The sequence below is a fragment of the Stegastes partitus genome, unplaced genomic scaffold, assembly GCF_000690725.1.
Source record: "Stegastes partitus isolate 25-593 unplaced genomic scaffold, Stegastes_partitus-1.0.2 Scaffold320, whole genome shotgun sequence".
Classification (NCBI taxonomy): Eukaryota; Metazoa; Chordata; class Actinopteri; family Pomacentridae; genus Stegastes; species Stegastes partitus.
In genome coordinates, this window is record NW_007578051.1 from 344,284 (window position 1) to 370,246 (window position 25,963).

Here is a 25,963-nt window from a genome sequence, read left to right on the forward strand (position 1 = left end):
AAATAAATGGAAAAGAAATGGAAATAAATTCTTATGGCAGCCCTAATTAACAACAGTCAAAAGATTAAATGATACTAAAGAATAATCCTCAGTTGTATTTCTAAAATAAATGGTTAAGCTCAAGTTTTCTAGTGACCCCGTAGCTTTCCTGTGATAAGCCGTAAGTCTAGAACAGTTTAACCTAAGAAATATAGCAGTTTGTACTTTAACTCTTCCAACAACAATGCTCCATTTATTTATTTTTACTTTTAAATAGTATTTTGTCTCAAACTTAATATCTGTTTATTTTTAATGAGATGTGTAGAATAAAGTAATTTTGATGAAATGATACTTTTTTTTTTGATGCCACACAAGAACCTTCAGAAAAACAAAACCATACCAATGGTTATCCTGTTTTTACAGTGTCTGTTTTTAAAAAATATCATGCCTTTAAAACTCGCTGGTGGGTTTCAAGAGAATTAAAAGTTAGAGGAAGTGCTGCAGTAAGAAATTATTTTTATTGCTGATTAATCTGTTGATTATTTTCTTGACTAATCGTTTGGTCTTTGAAAAGTCTGAAAATGGTGAAAAATGTCGAGCAGGGTTTCACGAAGCCCAAGACGATTCCCTCAAACGTCTCCTTTTGTCCACAACCCAAAAATGTTCACTTTTCTGTCACCGAGGAGAAAAGAAACCAGAAAATATTTAACTTTAAGAAGCTAAAATTAGAGAATGTGACTTTTTACTTCCTAAAAAATGACTCAAACTGATGAATTACTATTCAAAACAGCAGGTGATCAATTTAGCCTTTGACAGCTAATCAGTTATTGCAGCAGCTCCGGTCAAAGGCAGAGGGTCTTCTGTAGTCCTGTAAATTCAAACACTGAGTGATGATGTCCTCCACATAGTTTGACTGTGTAACTGTTTGCAAGCAGCCTTGAAATACACACCGACACGCAGCGCCTCTGTCCGTCTCTCAGCCTATATGATATATTTTCCACTGGCAGCAGAGAGCACAGATTCCCCACAGTGGGTCACACACAGCATTACATTCAGGGTCATACAGCATTACAATTCACAGGGGCTTTTGCAGACACATAGCTCCCATGCCTCAGCAGGCAGTCACACAGTGGACAGTCCCTCCTCCTGGAGGTTATAAATGACTTCCTCTGGCTTCCTTCCAACAGCCCTTCAATAGTCAGCCCACTTCTCCTGATTAAAGCCCCTCACCCCCAGCCCTGCGCTATCTCCGTCTCTCCTTCTGGAAAAGACGGTTGGACGGACTCTGATACGTCGTCGGAGGAAGAGGAAGTCCTGACAAGAGGTGATTTTCACGATACGCTGAGGTTTAGCAAAGTGTAGGAGGTGTGTTCTTATCTAGTGTGTGTGTCTGCCACATGTAAAGTCTCCTGATGATGCCACAGCCGTTGACCCACATTGCAGCTCCCTGCAACTCAGTCAAAGAGTATCAGGTCATAAAGCATAAATAAGGTCCGCATTAAAATCTGACAGCCAGCTACTGCAGCAAATGGGTCTATGATTAACAGTGCAGCTGCCAAAAATACACACCCAGCCGTTGCAGCTTGTGTCAAATAACAAATCAAATGACTAATCACTGCCTCTTACAGTAATGTCATCATGGAAACTAGTGTTACATGTCAAGCCAAGAAGGGAGCTGTGCTTTTATTCGACTGGATTTTAATCGTTTTCAATGAGACACAATATCGAAGCAGCAACAGGACTCGCTGAAAGTCGCACAAACTACACACACGCACACACACACACACATCTCCAGATCGGGGGATTAGGTAAATGTGCCGTAACAGAAAGCACAACGGAGCACATTTTCCATTTCTAAAAAGTGTGTGCAAAGCCCGTTCACAGCTTCCTCTCCTTTTATTCCCTCATTGTTTGCTCTCCAAAGTCTCTCAGCAACGCCTGTGTGTGCGTGGCCTTGTGAGGAGCTGCCCACCCCTCCATCCCCACAGCCCAAAATACTCCCTCTTTTATCACTCTCGTTGCTCTCTCTGCCCACTGTCATGTCACTGTCCCCGCCTTCTTCTTTCAAACTCACTCATTACATCTTTTTTAGGTTGAGACTCAAGTTAATCTAAAAATCTTCCCCCCTCTGTTCAGCTCTTCCTGGAAAATTCTCTCAAATGCCGAGAGTCGTTGCCCAACTGCTTTTGGCCTCTGGAAAGTGTCATTTCACAGAAATGTGCGTCGCTGCATATCTAAAAGATGACACGCTTGTATGTATTTCACCAGTTGAAGGCTCTGGGGTGGCCAGTAGACAGTGGGTCGGAGGTCCGGATCTTGTTCAAAGACATGTCGGTAACCTGTGACCTTCCAGCTCACAAGACGATCGCTGTGTCAGACAGATCGCCAACAAAACACCAATGACTGCCACTGACATCCATGCGCGCGCACACACACACACACACACACACACACACACACACACACACACACACGAACATATTAGTGCTGGCTCCTGCGCAGCATCTAATGGTAACTTATCTATGGAAACTTCCACAGCTCAGGTGTTTAAGTGATTAACAACAGCCAGAGGGAGAGAGTTTTTTTTACCTTCCTGCCTGTTCTCCACAGTCTGATTCTTCCGGTGTGTTAGCTTTTGATATTTCAGTTTATTTCTACTCAGCGTGAATTCATTGTTCTGACATAAACATGTAGACAAAACAGGAACTTGATTCAGACTCCACAAATACAGATTTTGCCATTTCAGCCGACTTACCAAAGACAAGACTTCTGCTCATTTGAAGCAAGACAACTATGGATACAGGCTTGGTATGATGTCTTTGTTAGCGTGTAACAGCCAATCTGTATATGAAACTAAATCTAAAGCATCCTTAATGCATCACTTGAGTCCAACCAAAGTGCTTGTCATAGCAACTCTCCATCTAGAGCCTGACTGACACTGAGATTTTGTGGCAAATACTGATTTTTAGAGAGCAAAAAAATCAGATAATGATATAGGGGCCAGTATTCTTCATATATATACATATATATGGATACACACATACATATGTTAGAGTAATGTTGAAAAAGAAAAACGATGGGATCCTTGTTTATCAACTACTTAGCAAACTACTGAGAAGACACCGCTTGACTCCAAGTCAGTGGTGACATGTACTCTGCTACATGTGCTGCCGACAGCGCTGAGAGGGATGTAAACAACGGAGTCACAGCAGCTCTGTTGAACAAACATTGTGACAACACTGTTTCTAAATTACCCCAAGCTTCTTTTTCTGAATCATGTTCTGCATGACGCATAGTGGACCACATCTACGCCGATACCAACACTGTGACAGGCCAGTATCTACCGATCATATCAGCCAGCTGATAAATCAGCCAGATTCTACCCTTGCACACATTTCCAGTGACAAACTGGGGACATTTCTGACAATTTTGGCAAAAAAAACGAGTTTGTCTGAATGTAAACAGAAGCGTTTGGCACAGTGGTCCAATGACAGTCAACCTAGCTGATTATCAAACACAATTTTAGCATTTTTTTGAATTTCTGCATCGTCATTTTTGTTTTGTTTTGATTTCTTTTCTTTAAAAACACATCAGTTTAGCCATGTATAGGCACTCCTCACACCCACAGCACCGTCTGATTGGTCACCCTGCACAACTAATAGTCAACAACACTAAAGCATAAATGTTAAAAAGTTCTGTTTTAATTAAAAGCATATTTAAAGATAAAGAAAGATTTTCATTTTTACTGCAAATATATGTCAGTTGTAAATACCAGGCCTTGAAAACAACACACTGGTTGATTCCCAGTTCAGAGCTGATCCCAGCTGTGTGCTGACAACACACACAAACAGCGACAGATAAACCGTGTAAGAGAGAAAAAAAAAAAGCCATCTTCAGTGAGAACAGGAAACGCCGCATACTTTTCTCACCTTTGCACACCTGGACAATCACAATGTGACGTGGGCGTGAAGGTTGGATTCTGCTGCAGTTACAAGACCGTCACAGCACCCAAACATGACACCAGAAAAACATGGGATCATCCGATAAGGCACTCGTGTTGGAGCACATCGATGCCAGTAAGTTCTCTGAGCTCACAATCCAACATTCACATCTGTGTAAAGCCACCAGATGTGGGGAAGTGTGGAAATAAACTGGACGTGAATTTTTCAATGCCTCAGAGCAAAGTTTGTCTCAATGTTGCACAGCTGTGACGTGAACTACTTGGTTTGGGTTTTTACACTCTTGTCACATCAGATTTATCTGTAATAGCTGTAGTAGAAACTTAATGCTGACATTACAAGAAAAGATCATTTCGCTGCACTTTTCTGTTATGATACGTGAAGTTAGAGCGCGTCACATAATTTATTTGTAACTTTCAGCTGTTGGAAAGAAACTTAACAGAAAGTCGACCGTCCAGTTTCTGTTACAACACACTATATGCTGCATTCCTGCTAAAGACAGCGAACTCCTACCTGCTCTGTCTGCGGATAAACACCGACTGAAGGAGCGATACCTAAACTCTCCCTCCTCTGTTCATTTCTTTATGTACGACACTGTCGGCCTGAGAGTGAGTAAATATACACAATCAATATAAAATACCTCACAGAGGGTCATGAGGACTTAAGTATCTCAGGTACCTGAAACTTGAACTGCAGCTGAACTTTGACTATCAATCATTTGTAAATCTTAAACATGTAACAACATCAAGCCGACTTTTCCAGAGTTCAGGTTTAAATCTTAAAATGATCAAAACAACCTAAAACATGAAGTGACTGCATATATAAAGATTTAAAGATCACAAATAAAAGCTGGGTTGTTTAAACAATAAAGGAGTCATTTAAAATAGTTAGCAACTGATTTGACATCGATCAGCTGAGTGAGTAACTGACTAAATATTGACTTGTTTGAGCTCTAATGGACGTATTCTAATCTCTATTTGCAAAAAGTGAATTTTTATCTATCGTGTAGCATAGCTTGACCTTTTTCCTTGTAACAGACTGCATCATGTAGGAATTGATAATAACTGATTTAATCCTGAATTAGCTTTAAGACAGGATGTGGCGACTGTAAGCGGCCCGTACTGGCTGTGTTGTACTGATAGGCTGGTTGAGACGAACTGAAAGCCAGCGTGAAGCCACACCTGTATGTGGCAGCGAGCCAGTTAGCACAGGGAGTGTGCATGTGTGTTTACCAGAGTGTGTACGGTAAGTGACACAAACGCGATGCTACTGCGGGAGTTGGACTGAATCACGGTGGAAGAGCCTGCTGCGTGACACACCAGAACAATCAGCGAGATCCTCCGGCCTCCACTCTGCTCTAATGGGTGAGATCGCCGCAAAGCTCAGCGCAAACAGAACAAGCTGATCCAGCAGGACTTTCTCTGTCAGCGTATTAACTCTCAGATTCAACATGTCAGTCCCGATTCTACTGCAGGCCTAATCCTGGCGACGTGTCTTGCATAAACTTCACATTTCTCCCAACCTCCCTGAACACATTCTTTCTCCCTCGTCACTCTACGGCCGAGGAAGAAAAAACAGGTATTGCTCAACAGACAAGCAGAACAGGATCTGTACTGTACTGGAGCCATGAAGTCCTCGCTCATTCACGCTGTCATGGACAGACTGCGATCACAAAAACACGCACATGCAGCAGAAAACTCTCCTGTATTCCTTCGAACACATTTAGCCCAGTTTGAAAGCAGCTGAATTTAAATGGACCGTATTGACAAAATGCAGGCAAGAGAGTGTGAATGAGGGAAGGGATCAATAAGATGGAGGGGAAAACAGACTGCCTTCTTAAAAAAAAACATTCAGTGAATGTTAACAGGCACCTGTCAGTTTGCAGTTTATAGTCACCAACTGATTTATAGCATGATATGAAGTCAAGTTGTATTTCTGGTTAATAAAATTTGACTGCCACCAGATTTTATTTATTACAGCATCAACATATATCCTAATATGCAGCATGGAGTGGCTGTTTTTGCTAATAATAATAATGATAATGATGATGATGATGATGATGATGATGATGATGATGATGATGATAGTAATAATAGTAATAAGAATAATAATCATAATAGTAATAACCATAATGATAATCTTTATTTAAATAGCACTTTTCTTGACAAGGTTTAAAAGTGCTTAACAGTTTAAAAAATAATAAATAAAATGATTAACACCTATAAAAAGGAGTGACAAAATTAACTAGGGGTGGTCTGATATGGTTTTCTCAGGGCAGGTACCAATCCTGATTATTAGTAATTAATAAGACCAATAACTGATAATTGGAACTGAAACACACTTCCTGTAAAATATTTAACTTTTGTGTTAAATATCACAAACTCCAACACAAAACTGGCTGTCATTGGTTTATATATTGTTTAATTATTAGAGAACTTAATAGAGAAATGTTGATTGGCTGTAACCAGTCAATGTGGGCGGGGCATTAATCAAGACCACAGAGAGAGAGGAGGCTGCATCACAGCCAAAGAGGGGCAATTTTAAATATTACTTTTTAAATCAGATATAAATTGTTTTTAACTAACAATGCCAAAAGTCAGAAAAATGCTGAATACTGGGTCTGATAATTGGTTGATCTCCAGATTTAACTATCTAGTGATGCTAAATATGACATATATCACTTCCAAATGATACTACCCCCCTCTGTTTGACACAGTTAGCAATTTTATTTGGTGTCTTTTTGTACACAACAAAACCACCAATAACAAACAACGTATCAGCTGTGATGTAGCTGCTAACATTTTTCATCTCCAAAGTTTAACTTAGACCCAAACAATCAGGTTTTAAAGCACATCTTTAAGCAAAAATGGCAAATATTTATGGCTGTGGCTTATCAAATGTGAACACTTTCTGTATTTCTTAGTCTTCTATGAGAAGCATAGAGAGGTATTGTTATTATTTACCATTGATTAACTACAATAAAATATCCATAAACAATGAAAATCATAGTTAGTGGCCATCGAAATTGTTTGACAGTGATGCCATTCGACTAATACAATAAAGCACAACACTGAGCTGACATTACATCGTGTTTTCACTTTCATTTTGAGACATAACAGATCAGTGGAGGGCTGACGGTACATATGGAGTAACTGGAAGGTGGACAAGGCAGCAGCTACACTCAACACTGCCACTGGATTGTCTGCATTTTAAACCCTTAGACCATGAAGACAGCCATGAAATGATTATTTCATTTGTACTCAATAGTCATTATCCAATTATAACTACGACAAAGTGTCCCACTGATAGAGTTTGTAGTTTTTTTTCCCCCAAAACACAGATCCTGAGTAGAAACTTGGCCTCTGCAGTAGATGAACGTTGAAAATCAAAATGAATTGATTAGTCAATTAGTTGTCAATTACTAAATTAATTGGCAACTGTTTCGATCATAGGTTAATCAATTTTTTTAAGAAAACAAATCAAATTTTTCAGATTTCGGCTTCTTAAATGTGGATATTTCCTGATTTCTTTACTCCTCTATGGCAGTAAACTGAACTGAAGATCCTCTGTGTTTAACTTCAGCTGCCACAAATAATCAATTAGCTGTAAACAGTTAAATAAATCGCCTGCTTTTTAAACAAATAATCATTTTTAGGAAACAAAAAGTAAAAACCCTCTTATTCCAGCTTCTTAACTTTGAATATTTTCTGGTTTTGTTCTTCTTCTGTGACAGTAAACGGAACATTTTTGGGTTATTTGTGTACGTCATCATTTGAGACTTTGGGAAGAACTGATCTACATTGTTTTCCCCATTTTCTGACATTTTATAAGTCAAACAACTACTCAGCTAATCAAGAAAACAATCAACAATGAAACTAATCATTAGTTTCAGCGCTAAATGCAACCGAGACCAGTTTCATTGATGAGGTTCTTTATCTCTAACACAGACTACAGCTTGGTTTCACCATTCTGTGGGCTCAAAGTGCGTCACTCAAACTTACAGACAGTACAGAAGAAGTTGCTGTAAGCTTCCTCTGAGGATGCTAATGAGGCCTGCTGGTGGTCTCTTCCTCAGCTCTCAGCGACTTAGATCACTAACACACAGTCTAGACTGGTGAGTCACAGCTAACCTGCCAATGAGGCCGATTCAGTCGGACTTAATCACTACACAGTGGGTTTCGCTCAATAGATGCACTGGACTGTGACGAGAACATGAACTCTGGAAACTAAAAACAAGCCATCAAACACACACACACACACACATACACACACACACACACAGGGAAGGCCACAGAGTGTGTGTGAGTGTGTGTGTGTGTGTGTGTGTGTGTGTGTGTGTGTGTGCCAAAAGTACTGACATCACAATACTTAATAACTGAAAGTAAGACCGTTGAGCTTTATCTACTTGCGTTGCTTAACTCTGAGTGCTGAGCTGATGCTTCAGAGATCGACACTGTGGAGTAAAGTGCACCAACCAGTTCCCACAAACAATGCAGTCGTATTTGGCAATCACCTCACCTGTGACTATTGGCTTTGTTTGTGTTTGTGTGTGTAGCGGCGGCGGCAATGGTGGTGGTGGTGGCATCGGCGGAGGCAGCTAATGCGACGCAGACAATAGTTAGTACTCATATTTTAGAGGCGTAGTAACAGTGACGAGGGCATTTGATGTAGATATTTCTTCAATCACGGTGATGTTTTGTGTATTTATTGCCATGTGCAGGCCTCCTGTCTCAGCAAACCAACTGACATGCACGTCAATAAAGTCTGCATCAGGGAAGAAAATCTCAGTTATTGATGTCAGTATTTTTGTCCATTAGTCTGTTCCACTCTGAGGCTTTTAAAATCAGCTGAGCGGCCGTATTGATATTTTTGATTCCACCTAAAATAGATCTATATCTTTAAAAGGAGCCAATACGCAACCACTGTTATGTACTAATGCTGCATGTAATGATTATTTTTTGATTAACAGACCATATGTACGGCCTATATAGGTCAAAGTATGAGGTCTAGCATGCTTTTATTTTACCCACTTGAGTTCAGATTTTTATTTTGTCTGACCAACAATTCAAAAAGCCAGATTTATGCATTGATTTATCGTAAAGTAAGAGTAGGAAATGCTGCCAAATAGGAGGCTGTCATGATCAAATGTTGGGCCTTTTTTGACTTGAACAGTCATTAAAATTGTATTATTTGAGAGCTTTAAAGTAAATTAAAGAAAATAGAAGCTGGTGTTAAAAATGAGAGAACTCAAAAACAATCAGACATGTGATAAATGTGACAGCTTTTTGGCACTTTTAAATCCAAATCTCCAGATGTGTATGTTGTAAATCTCTGTGCTTTCAGTTAGCTCTTGTTTTGCTGCCATTCACTCAAGCTCCAAGTGTGACAAGTGGCCCTCTATCAGACAATGTCCTCTTTGGAGCCAGAAGTGAATAATTGACATCGTCATGATCCCGGACACACAATGCACTGCCTGTTGTTGTTGTTGGTTTGTTTTTGTTTACAGCAAAACAAGCAGCACAAACATCCGCCTGCAAACGCACCAGTCAGTCGTGTGTCAGTGCTCCAAGCTGCAAAGCAGGTTCTCAGGTTTCTCACCTGTGAACAGTGTGTGTTTGTGCAACAATGTGCTGCTACGTGGGAGTTTTGGGTCCAAACAGCGGCTCTGCTGTGAGGCTCCTGAGTGACAGGTGTGATTTTTCTCCTTATCAGCGCTTCATAAATCCCACAAGCCTCAGCACAGACTGAGAGGACGCGGAGTCACGGAGGAATGTGCTCCCGAACCGCCAATATTTACCCAACTGTACCCAACAGAGCCTGCTCCCGCTTCACTAGCAAGTAGAGTGTCCATTTTTGGGGTAATAAAGCCGGGAATAGGCTGTAAAAGTTACCCACCTTCTCTGCCCAACGCGCCCGTCGCTCCGAGCAGCACGGCCCCGACAAACAGCAAACTTCTCGCCGCCTCCATCTGCTGAGACCCGGCGCTTCTAGTCCATACTCCAAACTTGAGAGGATTTTACGGTTCCCGCTGAAGGAATTGTTTTCACTTCTCTCCCTCCTGAGCGTAGTTCTTTCCTCTTTTCTTCTTCTTTTTGTTGGCACCGTGTGTGCTTGTTGTTCGTGTCTCTCTAACTTCCTCCCGTGAATTTCGTGCCTGTTGGTAGTAAAAGCGTGACAGCGCGCAGGAGCAGCGGAGGCGCGCTCCCGTGGAGGCCTGAGCGGGGAGTGGCAGGTTGAGTCAGCCCGCCCTCCCCGCTGCCTGCCCGGCCGGCCGGCCAGCCTGCCTTCAGCCTCTCTGGAGGTAAAATAACTCCCGAAACCACCACCACTGTCCCCCCCTAGTGACCTTTACATACAGTCAGCTTTCTTCTCAGGTCTTTTCTTAAGTAACATCATCACATATTGGTCTGAGGAAATTAAAATAAATGGGTTGGAGATAAGATGATGTCATGTTTTGACATCTTCTACAAGCTTTTCTAAACCCTCGCCTTGCTAATGTTAAACTGCTGATAAATTATGTACACTGTCACCTAGTGCAGCAGCACAACAGCTAACCAGCAGTAAACATGTGTAATTATCTGTCTAAAAGGCAAACTAGCTGACTTTATATTAAGTTAACAACATTATACTATATTAGCTTGTTGTCGTGCTAGCTAGCTAGCTTAAACTGCTGCGCCCTGTTGGTTTGCCCCAATTAATTTAAATGTAAGTAAAGTTATAACTTCTTCTCCTCATCTGTAAATGAACTGCCAATAATCAAACCTTTTTAAAAGACAAAAATCGAATAATTTCTATATGTTTTATCTAATGATCATGACAATAATCATGTCCCTTGACTCTCCAAAATTCATCCCATGTAATATAATGTGATATTTATGATGTGGTTTATAGTTTTTTTATGTCTTTATATTAAATACTCAGTGAGCTTTTGAATTGCCCCTATGGGATAAATTCAGTTATTTGAATTGAATTGAATTCATATTTCTGTTGCAGGGAAAATCCAAAGCAAAACAAACATTTGAGAATATAGTAAATCTTCTGGTTAATTAACTAATTTGTATTTCCCAAAGTGATTTGTGACTTTGGGTTTCTTCAAAAAAATAAAATAAAATAAAGAATACATACAGTCTAATAACAAAACACTCAAATTAAAAAACAAACAAAAAAAAACAATAATAGTCAGAGCAAATCTGTAAAATAAAGAAAATAAAAAACATTGTCCACAGCTAAATGATAGCTTGTCTAACTGCAGCAACTTACAAATAAACAAAAAAAAAAGTCTTTGTTGCTTCACAGCTGCCTGTTGTTACCTGTTTATTTATGTTCTGTGGTCCACGTTTTGTGTAGTTTTCAATTTCATGTGCAATTCTTCTGATCCATGTGAAATATTGTAACTTAAACTGTTTTCTAATTTATTACTCTGGATTAGGTAAGGGCTGCAAAGTGGCTCAGTGGTTAGCATCGTAGCCTCACAGCTAGAAGGTCGCTGGTTCACATCCTGGTGGGGGCACCCGGATCTTTCTGCGTGGAGTATCCATGTTCTCCCCGTGCAGCGTGGGTTCTCTCTGGGTTCTCCGGCTTCCTCCCACACAGTCTAAAAACATGTTGAGGTTAATTGGTGATTCTAAATTGTCTGTACGTGTGAATGTGAGTGTGCTTGGTTGTCTGTCTCTAAGTGTAGCCCTGTGATAGACTGGTGACCTGTCCAGGTGAACCTGCCTTCACCCTGAGTCACCTGGGATAGACTCCAGCCCCCCATGACCCGAGTGAGGATTAAGTGGTGTATAGATGATAGATGGATGGTTTTAGCAAATGTATGTCTCTTTTACACCGTACTTTTTATCTACATAGTACTTTTCTACTTTTCTTTTACATATGATATTTTATTTAGAATTTTTTAGAGTCAGATTTCTTTTTTATTGCCTGTTTTGTTGCTCAGCACCACAGTCTCCTTCACCACGTCAGATTCCTTGTGTGTGCGAGCTCACTTGGCAATTAAAGCTTTGTGTATTCTGTATGTAATTATGGGGAAGCAGCCACACACACAATAATGCTGTTGGTACTATTAATACTTGTGTAAACATTCTGCTCTCAACATGGCAGAAAAATGCTGACTTTCGTAAACAGATCAGAGTTTTCCGAATCGCAAAATAAAAACAACAAAGCAACAACACTGATCAACTAGAAATCATTTTATTTTTGAGGGTTTTAAAACATGAATTGGAATGACAGATGAGTAAATCCGGGCCTTTGTAAAATTATTCTTACTTTTTTGTAAACAAACAAACAAATGTAGATCCAGGGCTCGTCACATAGCAGGCGTTACGACATCACTGGGTTTGACTCGAGCTGGAGACCTTTGCTCCATGTTATCCTTCTCCTTCTCCTTCCTATCGCTCTCAATTTTCTCTTATCAAATAGAGCTAAAGGACCAAAACAGTTTATTTCTGGAAGCAGAATTGTTTCCTTTTTTGTCGGAAACTCCATTCTCAGTGTTTGTGCACTTAAGGCTTCTGCTTATATAAGTTGCAGACTGACCTCCAAACTAGTCGTGATGCCACAAAATCCTGCTGGTAAGATTTATGATGTGCCCATAAATGACTCTGCACAGCGAAGCTCAACTAACAATCCAAGAGAAGCAGCAGCAACCTAAACATATATCTGAGAACTTTAGGCTGTTTAATGCTCAAATGCCCTGTTTAACAGTTGGCAAGACAACATTAACAGATGTAAACAGACATACAGGGAGGGAAATAACTTCAAAACCACAATCAGATTTCACTGAGATCAAAATTAATTTCAAAACGTTTGTGACTGAAGCTCCTCATCTGTGTTTAGAAGGACATAGAGAAGTTTATTTATAACAAGACGAGATATTCTACAGCCTAGAAACATAAGTAATAAATTACATCATATGGTAAATCTTATACATGTGGTTAGTACATTTCACGTACATAGGGCAAGATTCTCTGAGTCCTTCTCCAAAATTTTATATTGAATAAAGTTTTCATACCCCAACCCTAGTGAAAAATGAATGCACTGTTATTTTTAAAGAATAATTTGCAGCCCTAAATGTGCTATATTTACTCTTGTAGTAGGAAAGTTTAACTGTCTTATCTCATTGATAGATAATCAGAAGTAGAACTCAGGGCTTGTACTTAAGTAAAACAATAGAAATACTCTATAATGCTCCAATATTTTATGTTATTAAGACCGCTCTGCAAAGTAACTAGTAGCTAAAACTAAAAAAAAATTATTCAGTGCAGTAAAAAGTACAATATTTGACTCTAAAACGTAGTGGAGTAGAAGTATAAAGTAGCACCAAACTGAAATAAAGTACAAGGAACTCAGAGCAGTACTGTTTCTTTACATTTTAAGAATCTTGACTTACACAAAAATATCAAACTTGTGTCCATCAGCTGAACGTCTTTATGTTCATAATGTTCTATGAAGAAGACAGAAACTTTTTTGGCACCTTCAAACATGTCAGTCTGGTCATCCTTTACAAAGTCCTTTTACGAGTGAAGCGAACAAATTACCAAACAAAATGAACCAAATGCTAGGAATTGATCCAGTATTCTGCTCTTACAGCGATTAAATATGAGCAAGAATGCAGTTTAGAAAATGTTAGCGTATGCTAAGTGGCAAGTAAAAGTCATTATTTAAGTGTGTGTTATATAGACATTATTGATTGTTTTTTTTTTAACAGATGCATTAACGTGTGTGCAGTAATTTAATTTCAGAATTTTAGGCGTAGTTGTTTTGTAAAAAGCATTAAAAAGGCTTTTAATTTTTAATCTGCAAAACTAGCAACTATAAACGTTAAATACATGTTAAAAATGGATATAACGCTTCCATTGAACTGTTAAGGAGCAGAAGTATAAAAGTATAAAGTACCATGACACTAAAGTACTCGGGTAAAGTTCAGTAACCTTAAAGTTTCATTGCTGATGTAACTTTACTTGGGCTGCAAGGTGGCTCAGTGGTTAGCATCGTTCCCTCGCAGTAAGAAGGTTGCTGTGATAGACTGGCGACCTGTCCAGGGTGTCCCCTGCCTTCACCCTGAGTCAGCTGGGATAGACTCCAGCCCCTCATGACCCCAGTGAGGATTAAGTGGTGTATAGATAATGGATGGATGGATGTAGCTTTACTTGGTTAGATTTCACTGTTGTTCAACTCATTTTATAATTGTCTGAACTAATCTATTCTTACACTGAACTAGTTCAGTTTATCAGCCCTACATGGCCCCCTATAAAGCCGTGTTAACCATTTATTATCCATCCGTTATCTATACCCGATAACCATTTATTAATGCTTTGCAAATCCACAGTAAGACCTGCATAAATAAAGCAACCGTTTAGACTTTCAGACTGTAAGTAGAGGCGAAGTGAAGCAGTTTGTTTCATGTATGTCAATCTGTTTCTTCTAACCTTCAAACCGTTAAACATGAATAATGAATCAACTTTTTAGACTAATGCTTTTTTTTTTTTTTCTTGTGGCATTGAATTTACAAAAGCGGAGTTCTTTGCATTATCCCGGCTCAGAGCATCTTCATATTTCTTTGGCTTTTCTCATGCTCTTCATCCACGGTCACAAATCAGGAGTTGAGGGAGGAAGAATAAACTCTATTCATCCCCATCTATCCACTCTCCCCACCCACAGCAGCCAGGGTCAGAGTCCAACCTCCTGCACAGAGCTATCAGAAAACAACAAAAAGCTTCTCACTGAGCCAGACAGAACACAAGTCCTGGACTTTTTCATAAGGTTAAGTGGTTGTGGTCAAGCTAAAGTGTTTGGTTCCCACAAAAAAAAAAAAAGTCACTCACCACCGAGGTACAGAGCCAGTCCAGCACCATGAGGAGGATTTACTTAATGAACTTCTGTACAATGAACTAACTAAGTTTTATGAGTTCTCAAGCATCAAGTCCTCAATAAAGTTTGCTGACTCAGCGTGCAAATCCTCATATTGGCAGTAAAGTTTTGTATTTAGTTGTGCAAAACTTGAACCAGGTTTCATCAGATTAAATAATAAAAATAAATACAGTGTGGATAAAAACAAACGAGGCTTAAAACAGTGAGGAGAAGAAGTTTCCTGGAAAACATAAAGCATTAATATCAGCAGAGGGCTTCGTGGGTTGAAAGGTGAGACGGCCTGCAAGTGGGTGAGAGATACTGTGTGCAAGTGAGAGAGAGTCAAGGGCAGACTGCAAAAATGTGTTTAGTTCACTATATAAAAAGGCTCATTTTGGATCATTAATATTATTGCACAGCTTACTCAGACAGCCGAGTGTGAGAAAGGAAATATAAGGAAGTCATTTCTTTAAAAACAACAAACTCAGTGAACTAAACGCACCGTGTCTCAGTTTGTCTCCATGTGCTGGTTCACTGCTCCAAATGACTGGCTGCTCACATTTCTTTAGGTGATGCAGTCGGAGGATATTCAAGGACAAGAAACTACACGACTGAGTCCAAATACAGGCCTGAAGGAATCCGTCTTGATTATGTCTGAGACACGACGACAGCCTGCGAACAATCTGTGCATAAACACAAATGGGACAAGGTCACCTGCTTCTGCGTCCTGCAGGCTTCACGCTCTGCCAGCACCTTATTGTACTGCTGGAAAAGTTGGCAACGAATTTTATGATGTGCGTTGAACATAAAAGTGTTTGTACTTGTTATTCAAGCAGGACTACTCGGAAACACTGGACCCATTCGCTAGAGAGTTTAATTTCAGATTCCCTGGATTACGTCGTCTGGCTCTGCTCAACATTTATAAACTTTTAACAGCTTTTTCTGCACTTTGACCCCCAGATCAGAGAATTATGTACCGGAAAAAGAGCCACACTTTAGGCCTAAAACAAAGGGAGTCATGTTTTTACTGTTTTTAGCTCAAACGCTGTGGAACGACTTCAACAGTCAGAAAAGACTTTAAAACTTTACCTGCTCACACAGGCGCCTGCAATGTTTTATTTTCGTCTTTTATGCCCTCTTGTTGCTTTTTCATGCTTGTATTGTTTTGTGAAGCACCTTGTAACTCCAGCTTTTAGCAAATGTAATGTTTGCTGTGGTTTTACCTTTCCATCCTTTTTATGTTCTTTCCTATTTAAACTTTATGATCTCACCTGTTTTTATTTGCAGCTCAGTTTTATCGTCTTTTTTTTCATTCACTTATTTATGTGACAGCTGAAGTCGTCATGTTTCAGATGACATTGCCCGTCCAAACTTCTAAACCCAAAACAAAGGTCCAAATAAATCTCTTTTTCCCCTCCCTTCCTACCCCAGTAATCACCTCCTGCCCTCCCAGTCTGGGACCCTTAAACTGGAAACCACTGGACTCAACTCTAGATAAAGTAGCTAAAAGTAGAACCACAAACTACAAAAGTAAAATCTAGGAAACATTACTATAAATAGCTGATAATGGTCATGTATTAAGTTCTACTTGTCATATAGTGTTTTTACTGCAGTATGTTGCGTTCACTCTTAAAGTCTCAGTGCTTCATTGACCACTGCTTTTGAATGAATTAAATCAGTGCAGATAAATCCCACTTCAAGAGCAAAAACTGCTTGTTGTCACATCATTCTGCCATGAATATTTATCTGGATCTGTGAAGGTTTAAGCACCCTGATGGGTATAAATAAGGTGGTAGCTCTTAAACATCCATCCATCCATCATCTATACACCACTTAATCCTCACTAGGGTCATGGGGGGCTGGAGTCTATCTCAGCTGACTCAGGGTGAAGGCAGGAGACACCCTGGACAGGTCACCAGTCCATCACAGGGCTACACTTAAGAGACAGACAACCAAGCACACTCACATTCACACCTACGGACAATTTAGAATCACCAATTAACCTCAACATGTTTTTGGACTGTGTGGAAGGAAGCTGGAGAACCCAGAGAGAACCCACACTGCACGGGGAGAACATGGAGACTCCACGCAGAAAGATCCCGGGTGTCCTCACCGGGATGCGAAACAAAAAGTTTCTGGTGCCGTTTCGTATTTTTCCGTGGTTCTCCGTGGAGGTCATCTCCAGAGATACATTTACAACATCGGACATGTCCTTGTGCAACAGTTTGGACACTTTTCCTCTCGTCTGTACATATTTAGTCAATCAGCAACAAAGTTAGTAACCTGCAGAAGGAGACAATTTCACATTTACAGGACGACAACTCAGCTCCTGTATGGGGGGAAAAAAGGACACATCTGATTCCTTATCAACAAAGAACACTTTTATTTATTCCATTTCTGAAGTTTTTTTTTTTGTTTTTTTGGTCAAATAGTAGATGTGAGGCGGAGGACAGTGCACTCGGTAGGAGAGGTGACGGTGCACAGGGCAGCAGGCAGGGGGCAGCAGATGAGTGACAGAGGAGGAGGAGGGACGTGGTTACTGGCAGGAAGAAGGAAACGAACACTGGAATGATTTACAGAGCAAAAACGGGAGTTTGTGATTTGCTAATTCTTTAGGTAATCTTCAACTCATTACAACCGAGGCACATACCAATGAAGTGATTTTCTAACCTGTGGATAACATGTCGGGCTTTTGGTTTGGAATAGATAATGATTGAAGAGTTGTTTTTGAAATGTTTTAACTATTTAGAAGCATGTGTAGTGTCTGAATTGGGCCCCATTTCAGGAATGTCAGTGCTTATTAAACATTACTACATCAGAGGATATAAACCATTTGGGCCAATAACGATTAATATATGATATATATAGTGAATTTTTATCGCAAAATCCCAGCATCTCTGCCATGATTTCAGGAATCTCTTCGCCACCCAAACCTATGACCCATGATCTTCCGTCCTCTGTCTTCCCCCCTCCTCCACCCACCCCCATCACAGGCTGTCAGCAAAGCTAAATTTACCCATCGGCTCACACACGATCTCGCAGCAAACCTCCAACATATATATATAGATATATATCTGTCTCTCTGAATATATATATACACACACATTCTGTCTCATCTTTTACAAAAGGATCGAGCACAGTCCAGCGCTCTCTCTCGACCACAGTGATTCAGTTTGTGATGGCAAAAAAAAAAAAACAACAACACAATGTCGAGTCAAGGCAACGTGTACACGCACATACTGCTCATTGTTCACATTCTCACACCCAAGTACAAAGGCATGGGCAGAATTTCAAACACAAGGAGAAAAAAAAAAACCGAATGTAAATGTACACACACTCGTAAAGTGCACATATGGAAGGGAAGCTGTGAGGGACGAAGACAGGCACGGAATGAATTCAAAACGTTTGGTGTCGACTCTTGAGAGGGAAACAAAAAATAAAAAAACAAGCTCATACAGAGTAAAAGCCGACATGGAGGGAATATTATTATTTTTCTTGTACACGATGGAGCGGTTATCTTTAAAGCAGCTGGTGTGGTGTGTGAGTTTTGGGGGAATACTGCAGCAAGAAATGCAACCAAAATCTAAAAATAATAAAACAAACACATGAACACTCACTCCCTCACTCACACTACCTAATGTAACCCCAGAATTTATTAGAATCCCCTGATGTAAAAACAAAAAAAAACAAAACAAAAAAAACGACACCCTGACTGCTGCATCTTCCTGTTGCATTGCTTATTCTCCCTGCCTCAGTCACTTCTTACACTAAAAGGCAATCCAGGTGATTAAACTTGTATGATCATCAGGCATATCCCACCAAAGTTCAAAATCAAGTAACCAAACAGAATAAAGCACAAAATTGTTCCAACAACAGAAATAAAAACAACTAAGGCAGATGATTGAGATGAAAATTAAGAAGAAAAAAACAGAATGATAACGAAGAGCCGCCAACAAAAGCAGCGGTGGAAACAAGGGAGGCACAAAAATAAAGGTGTGATGATAGTGAGAAAAGAGAGGAGAAAAAACACAGTCAGCTAGAACGGCCTCCAACATGAACCCCTTCCCCCTCTCTCTAGAACAATCAGCTGGCAGGCCTCTTCACAAGGGGCACCTCTCTGTCTCTGCCAGTCCACTTTTGGCACAGACGACACATGTTGAACCGCGACCGAGCATGTTGTGATGGCCCAGGCCAAGGATTTGGTGCCATCTATTGTCAGCCACAGCAAAGTGCCATTTGTGCACAGCTAAAGTCTTGTTGGGACGTCCAAGAGGCTGGCGAGAAAAAAGTCAAAAGTGTGGGTTTCGGGGGAAATCGATTTCAGGTGTGCACAAGACTCAAGAAACGGGACGCGAATCCGATCGCGAGGTGGAAAACCGGGTAGAAAGCAAAACGTTTGTTCCTTCATCTTGTCCTGCTGTTTGTGATGAATAGCAACTGAACGGTAGCACACACGTAAGTCGGTACAAGGCAAAGTAGAGCAAGCATCAATCATGACAATTCTTCTTTTTTTTTTTAAAGAGAGAAATTACCCTCAAATAAATACAACAAAATTTTTAAAAAAACGAAAAATGTAAACAAAGTCTACTCTGATGGAAGTCATAGTGGTGTCATGCATGTCATCTGGGAGGCTGAGCTACTTCCGTGTTTCGGGTGTCCGGCTGCCCTGATCGGAGAGGTGCGCGGGTGTAGGCGTGGTGAAGAGGCGATGAGCTCCTCCTACTCCACCTTCACACCCATCTTCTCTGTGTTTAGTAAGTAGAGGCTGTCGTCTATCAGGAAACTGGAGATGAAACAAAGAATCATTCACCGTCAGGTACGTATGTCTGTATGTTTTCCCTTCTCAAAGGCACATCTAGCAATCGCATTTCTCCTCCATTTAACTGACTGTTTAAGGCCAAACATAAAAATAATTTCCTATTCAGATACTGCCTAACATGCTGCCCTTTAGCTCTGAGACACTGGCAGGACAAACCTGTAGAAAAGGAAGTGCACTGGGATGGTGCTGAGGTGCCAGACAGCGTGAGCGTCTAAGATCCAGAGCAGCGGAGGGAAGTCCAGCAGCTCCAGCAGAGCCAGACCGTGAAGCAGCAGCACCACCAGGCCACACTTCCACCAGTACGGTAGAGTCCGCCGGTTCTGCCAGCACCAACACAGCCACCACAGGAGGTTCACCATGCCTTTAGAGACAAAAACAGTGGTGATGATGAACTCAGAGACCAAGAAAATAACGATGTGAGCTGAGTAACAGTGAAAAAGAAATGACTGCAATTCAGGTGTTAATCCTCTGAACTCAAAAACCCACCAGCATGTTTGAAATGCGTTTTTTCAAAAAACCTGCCAAACTACACCATTCATCAGAGCCAGAATTTGTCAAAACGGACGCAATTCATCAGAGCTTCACATTTCTGAAGGTCCTTGAACTATTCATCTTTGATGTGGAGTTCAATCAGCAAAATAAACCAAATCTAAGCTGAAAATCCTGATATTTCATCTAAATCAATTTATTCTACATGCCTCATTTAAAAAATTGCCAAAATTTTTGCTCTAAGTGGATCCAATAAAAAACAAAAATTTCTGCATTCCTCTGAACAACCGTAAAGCCACGAGTGACTCCGCTGTGACCAACAAAGTGACGACAATTCAGGACTTTTCAGCTGAACTGGAGGCGGTGCTTACTTTGAGCAGAGAGGAGACAAGTTTGAGAACAAGTTCAAGTAGTACAATATCTATCGTATGCAGAGTCACCATTTTTTACCACTTATATTCAAAGAAATTCCACTTCTGCTTTTTTGTTTTTGCTTTTTCGTGCTATAACCGTGTCATACAGTGCAGATATATCGCAGTCAAACATGAGCCCACAGTGAGTAAAAGTGTAACAGGAGCAAAAAATACCCCAAAAATTCTTTAAGTTCAGAGGGTTAAAAAAACAAAACAAACAGTGGAGTACATGTAGTGCCCATGTGCTTTACATAAACGTTATTGAGAGGCTGCTACTGTGAGAACTAAAGCGACGCGTGCTTTCAAACTAAATATCCCACTTGTCCCTGATCAAAGTGTAGATTTATTATGTGTACTGACGCAGCTCACCACTTATTGATCTTCAGCATTGTCTACAGCAGCTCTGTGTGTGAAATTGGACAAACTATTCCACATAAAAATAGTAAATGAAAATCTGGAGCACAGTCGGAAAGCTTCCCCACAAATGCCCACCCTAACAAGAGCTTCAATGAGACTTCTGAGCTTTTACTGTACCGATGGTTGCGTTGGCAGCCATGTTGTAGCCGTAGTCAAAACTGACGAAGGTCAAGTATGACACGTGAGAGGTAAAGGCCAAGATGAGCAGGACTCCCACCATGCTGGACACCCCAGGTCGCCTCAGACCCAAAGTCCTGGCAAAGAGAAGAGGGACAAGGAGGGAACAGACAGTGTTAGAACTTGCACACTTGGAGAGTTCAAGCTGATTTTTAAAAGATTCCCAGACTCTTTGACAACATTACTGACTTCTGCTGAAGCAAATATTAGCTCGTTTTTTGTTGTTTGGTAAATATCAAAACTGTATCCTGAAAATAGCAGACAGAAATATAAACCAGTCAGTGATTAGTAGCTCTGAATGTGATTTGAGCTCTCCGACATCATTAGCAGGACACATGGAAGACCTGCTGTGGAGCTTACCTGACACAACACAGGTAGATTGAGTAAAGAATGACGGCTGTTGCACAGAAATAGTCCATTTTCTGAAAAGAGAGGAAGTTTTAAAAACCTTTTCCAACCTACACAAAACAACGTCAAGATCAACAGAAGGATTTGTGGATGTCTTTAAAGATATACTGCACCCTCCTTTTGTCAGTAATTGCATTAGGATGTTACTAATTTGCTAAGCTCATTAGCAGAGGAAACAGCAGAACCCACATCTCGTTAGGTGGTCGGGCAGTTCAAAGGTGTTTTAGTGGCTCTCCCATGAGAACACAATAAAGTTGCATGAGGTGGTGTTTTATTTTAATTAACACTGAATCACATGACTGCCTGTAATCTGAAAAGGCTGCTTTTAGTTGCGCTCAGCTCTTTGTTTCGGACTGCTGATGTGTATATTTAGCTACAACAGCTTTCGCCAGCTGGCCGTATAAACAGCTGCTACCAGCTATCAAGCTGAGACTTTCTCAGAACTAATTGGACCAAAATGGGCCTGAAGGTGAGAGATTAGAAGCTAAACATCATGTTAGTCAGAAGAACTTGACCAGCCAACGACTCTTTTTGCTGTTACTTTTATTCTGCCCTCAAATGGACAAGAATTGTTGTATTATAGGTATTTATGAGTCCTTACCTCAGTGAGATAGGTGTCCCGGGTGTGAAACACCGTGGACCAGAACCAGGCATTGAGAGACACCTAAACAAACACGGGCTCTTGTTAAACGTGCTAACCTTTGTCGTGAATCTTGTGTAAAGTCACAGCAGACACGGTAGACTTTCAGAGCATTCATTTGTTCTTGTCGTTTTCTCCACCTCACTGAGACGCGTGGACAAACTCACCAGAGAGAAGGCGTTGATGGTGTGGTACATGGGGCTCTGGCGTGGCACCGTGCTCCGATAGCGCAGCAGCATGAGAAGGCAGGCCAGGCCATTAAGCAGAGAGGCCAGCGCAGACGCCGGCTCCTCGAAACACAGGAAGCGCGCAAACGGCCACTGGGAGAAATAAAACACATCACCTGTAACTTCAGACGTAACTCAAAGTAGTTCAAGTGAAACACCATTGAAGTACATGGTAGATCTTTTTTCAACTTTGGTGTGATCTATTAGAAGAACCGACCTTGCCGTGGAACTGAGGGACTCTGTAGCCCTCAGCCTGGTAAAGGCCCACAGTGGTCCACATGCACTGATAGCGACAGTCATCCCGGCAGGTCCAACCTGGGAACAAAGAGAAAAGAGCTGAGGGTGGTGCAGACACACATCAGATGGTCACGTTGAGCTTGTCTTAGGATTTATCAACAATTAAATAAATCTGTAAACCTTTTTGATTTACTGTAAAGCAAAGGGGACTTATCAACAAGTCATTTTAAGCAAAAAATAATAATTTATGATAGAGATTTTTATCTGACTACAGCATTCACAGAATTATTCTAAAATATTTTTATCCACTTGAGAGGAAGAAAATGAGCAGAATCCCTGATCTCTGGTCCACTTGTAGCTTTATTGTACACTAGACAAAGACTACCAAGCTATTCTCAAGGGCAACGAAATATTGTCACAGAATGTATTAAATCTTATTCTTTATCTTGCCCAATCTGCATCATGGACTGTATCACAATGGTCTGACTCATGTTCAGGAGCTGCATGTTACACCAAAACATACAATCTCTGCTCAGCCTTTCTTCTAACCTGAACATTGTGCACAATGTTTCCTGAGCATTCTTACAAAACAATCCTATAGAAGTTGTCTAGAAGAGCTCACACATCAACCTTCCTCATATATGATGATTATCAACCTACTGATTATTTACCACCAATAGATTTTTCTCATGTGATTATGTATTCTCACAGATGGTTTTACACTTTCTGACAAAACATCTACTTATGTCCAGTGTACAAAGCAATAAGCGACTTGATGAATTTAAAAAAATAAAAATGAACAAAAAATGTTAGGTTATAATTGTGTGACTACTGGTTTAACAAAATCAGGGACTTGTTTTTCAGATGTACAATAACATTAATAGTCAGTAGGAGCTGTGAACCTGTGCTGTCTGTATTTATAGCTGCAGATAAAGAGGCCTTTATTCTGATCCTCTCTGCAAGTTGATTAGATGCCAACTTGTTGTGCATTTAAATCTCACCATCGACACACTATACAAATGTTAATAATGGGGCAAGGGTGGGATCACAATGGGGCTGTGTGACACCCCGCTCGGCCTGTTGAACCGGCTGTTGTACATGTTTCCAGAAACGTCAAAGATGAGAGAATATATGGGATTAAAAGTCACCCAGCAGCCATGACAGACGCAGAGGAATCAGCACAAAGCCGCCGCATGGACACTCAAACACACTGAGACTGTTTACAAAGTCATGAGGTTCGTTTAGAGAATGTTAAAACATGATATATGTAAGTTCAGTGGATGTGGGGGATGAGAGGTGTGTAGCTAGCGAGCTAAGTTAGCCTAAGTTACCTGGCCGACAGCAACTCACCTGTCAGCGCCATGTACTGCGGCTGGGCGGACTGGAAGCCGCGTAGCCGGGCTCCGGTGCAGTTAGTCCGGACGCACTGCTTCACACAGTCTCGGTAAACCGGCTCCTTGTCGCCTTGAGAGGACTGCACGGTGGTCGCCGACATGAGGAGCAGGACCACAGCGGCGAGAGCGGGGAGTCTGACAGATGTGCAGCGGGGCGACGCTGCGGCCATGGCGGCGGCTCTCGGCCCGTCAGGACTCACGAAGGCACGGCGGGACGACGGCGGCACTAAGCCCACAGTCCGCATCAGCACACGGCCATCCCGGCTTTGTGGCGACAAACCGGGCCTGAAGTGTTTACAGTCAGAGAGTCCGGTGTTCCGCCGCTGCTGGTCACCGTCCGCTGTCACACTGCGCCTCCTGCCGCCATCTCCACAATAAAACAACGTCTGCGTGTATTTGGAGCGACAAACCGTCGAGTTATAAAGCTGCACACAGATCACAGTTCAACATGACCTTCCCACATAGCGGAGAAAAATAATGTACTTTTCGTTTGCCTGCTTATTCGTTAGATACAGTCTCGGTATTTTGAAGTGCCTCGTTAGGAGCTTTAACTTTGAAGGCAGCAGGTTTTGTCGCAGTTGGTTTTACATCCTGTTTCAGGTTGAACGTCACTGGGTCACGTGACGCATTGATCTATTGATTTTGTACATTTCGTATTGGTTAGCGGTGTTTTCAGTTGCCAAATATCGCTTTATAGACTTTTAATCAACGTTAGGAACCGGAAATAATAATAATTATGATGAATTATTAGTTAAATAATTGTTAAATGATTAGGTCTTTATTATGTATTATATTACTAGGATTTAGTTTGATATCACAACTGCTACAGTGTTCTACGAGCCCTTCTTTTGTTTCCCTTCTGTTTTATGACATGATTTTTTAATGATCTTTGCCTCGAGATTTTTATTTTTTATNAGCCGGTGGGAGGGCTGTGCTGCACCGCATTAAGCTGGAATGTGATTCTGATATTACACTCAACATCACAAGTGTTTCTAGTCCAGTTTATCACCACAGCAAACGATAACCTCAATATTAACCCCTTGAACCTTAGACGGCCCTGCACCATGTATAAAAATGCAACTTTTGAAGTCTGCAAGTGTGACACATTCATCGAAGAGGCCACCTGTTAGTGATCTGATTAAAACGGATGCAGCATTTGTTTTAGCAGAGTTGTAGTTGAGAAATTTCAGCACAGGTTCAGTAACAGCGCTGTGTACCCCCCAGCTGAAACCAGAAGTTTACATACACTTAATAAAAAGACACTCAGTGTCTGACATTAAATCAGACTAAACTTTTCCTGTTTTAGGTCAGTTAGGATTACCAACATTATTTCTATTTGCTACACAGTGTATGTAAACTGAACATGCATGTACACTCTAAAAAGTAACTCAAGGGACCCATTCCCACCACATAGTTATGTGCATTGTTGCAAGAAAATAAAACTAATTTACTGATTTATATTCAGTGTTTAAGTTGCAAACATAATATTTATGAATTGGGTTAAACACAATAATGTTAGAGATTGTTTAATATTGTTACTTAAACACAAATATCTGCACTGATCTCAATCATTGATCATTGATGTACATGCTTGATTTAAAAACTGGACTCAATTTGAAGTTCAAAATAATAATAATAATAAAAATAATAATAATAGTAATAGTTGATCAGATTTATATAGCGCTTTTCTAGACACTCAAAGTCGCTTTACACTGTCAATTATTCATTCACACATTCATTCCGGTGGTGGTAGCTATGGTTGTAGCCACAGCTGCCCCGGGGCAGACTGACAGAGGCATGGCTGCCATTCTGCCCCTCCGGCCACCGCCTTAAACAATCCATTCACGCACCAGGCAGGTGGGTGAAGTGTCTTTCCCAAGGACACAACCACCATGACACCGGTTACAAGGCAGAATCGAACTGCCGACCTTCCGATCATTGACCGACTCGCTC

At 40.8% G+C, this 25,963-nt stretch overlaps 2 protein-coding genes across 2 annotated transcripts in view; both read right to left on the reverse strand.

Annotated features, from left to right (window-relative positions):
- The window catches only part of erbb2 (erb-b2 receptor tyrosine kinase 2), a 36,395-nt gene extending 18,923 nt beyond the window's left edge, over positions 1-17,472 (reverse strand). Inside the window, exon 1 of the mRNA XM_008283600.1 lies at positions 17,460-17,472. Coding sequence (XP_008281822.1) covers positions 17,460-17,472 — 13 coding nt within the window. The remainder of the gene's footprint in view (positions 1-17,459) is intronic.
- On the reverse strand, positions 17,158-24,361 carry pgap3 (post-GPI attachment to proteins phospholipase 3). Its single transcript, XM_008283593.1, has 8 exons — positions 23,967-24,361; positions 22,597-22,694; positions 22,320-22,472; positions 22,114-22,176; positions 21,465-21,526; positions 21,045-21,181; positions 19,765-19,969; positions 17,158-19,572 (listed from the first exon to the last, which is right to left on the reverse strand). Exons 1-8 carry the CDS (start codon positions 24,253-24,255, stop codon positions 19,509-19,511), a joined length of 1,071 nt encoding a protein of 356 aa, XP_008281815.1. The 5' UTR covers positions 24,256-24,361; the 3' UTR covers positions 17,158-19,508.
- Between the last annotated feature and the right edge of the window lie 1,602 nt (positions 24,362-25,963).

What these genes read in the sequence shown, in the direction of transcription:
- pgap3 (XM_008283593.1), bottom strand. Translation starts at nt 24,255, where the DNA reads ATGCGGACTGTGGGCTTAGTGCCGCCGTCGTCCCGCCGTGCCTTCGTG. An exon ending in TCCCTCAGTTCCACGGCAAG is followed by an intron (nt 22,473 to 22,596) that starts GTCGGTTCTTCT and finishes TATTTCTCCCAG; the next exon opens with TGGCCGTTTGCGCGCTTCCT. An exon ending in GGCTGCCAACGCAACCATCG is followed by an intron (nt 19,970 to 21,044) that starts GTACAGTAAAAG and finishes TTGTCTCTAAAG; the next exon opens with GCATGGTGAACCTCCTGTGG.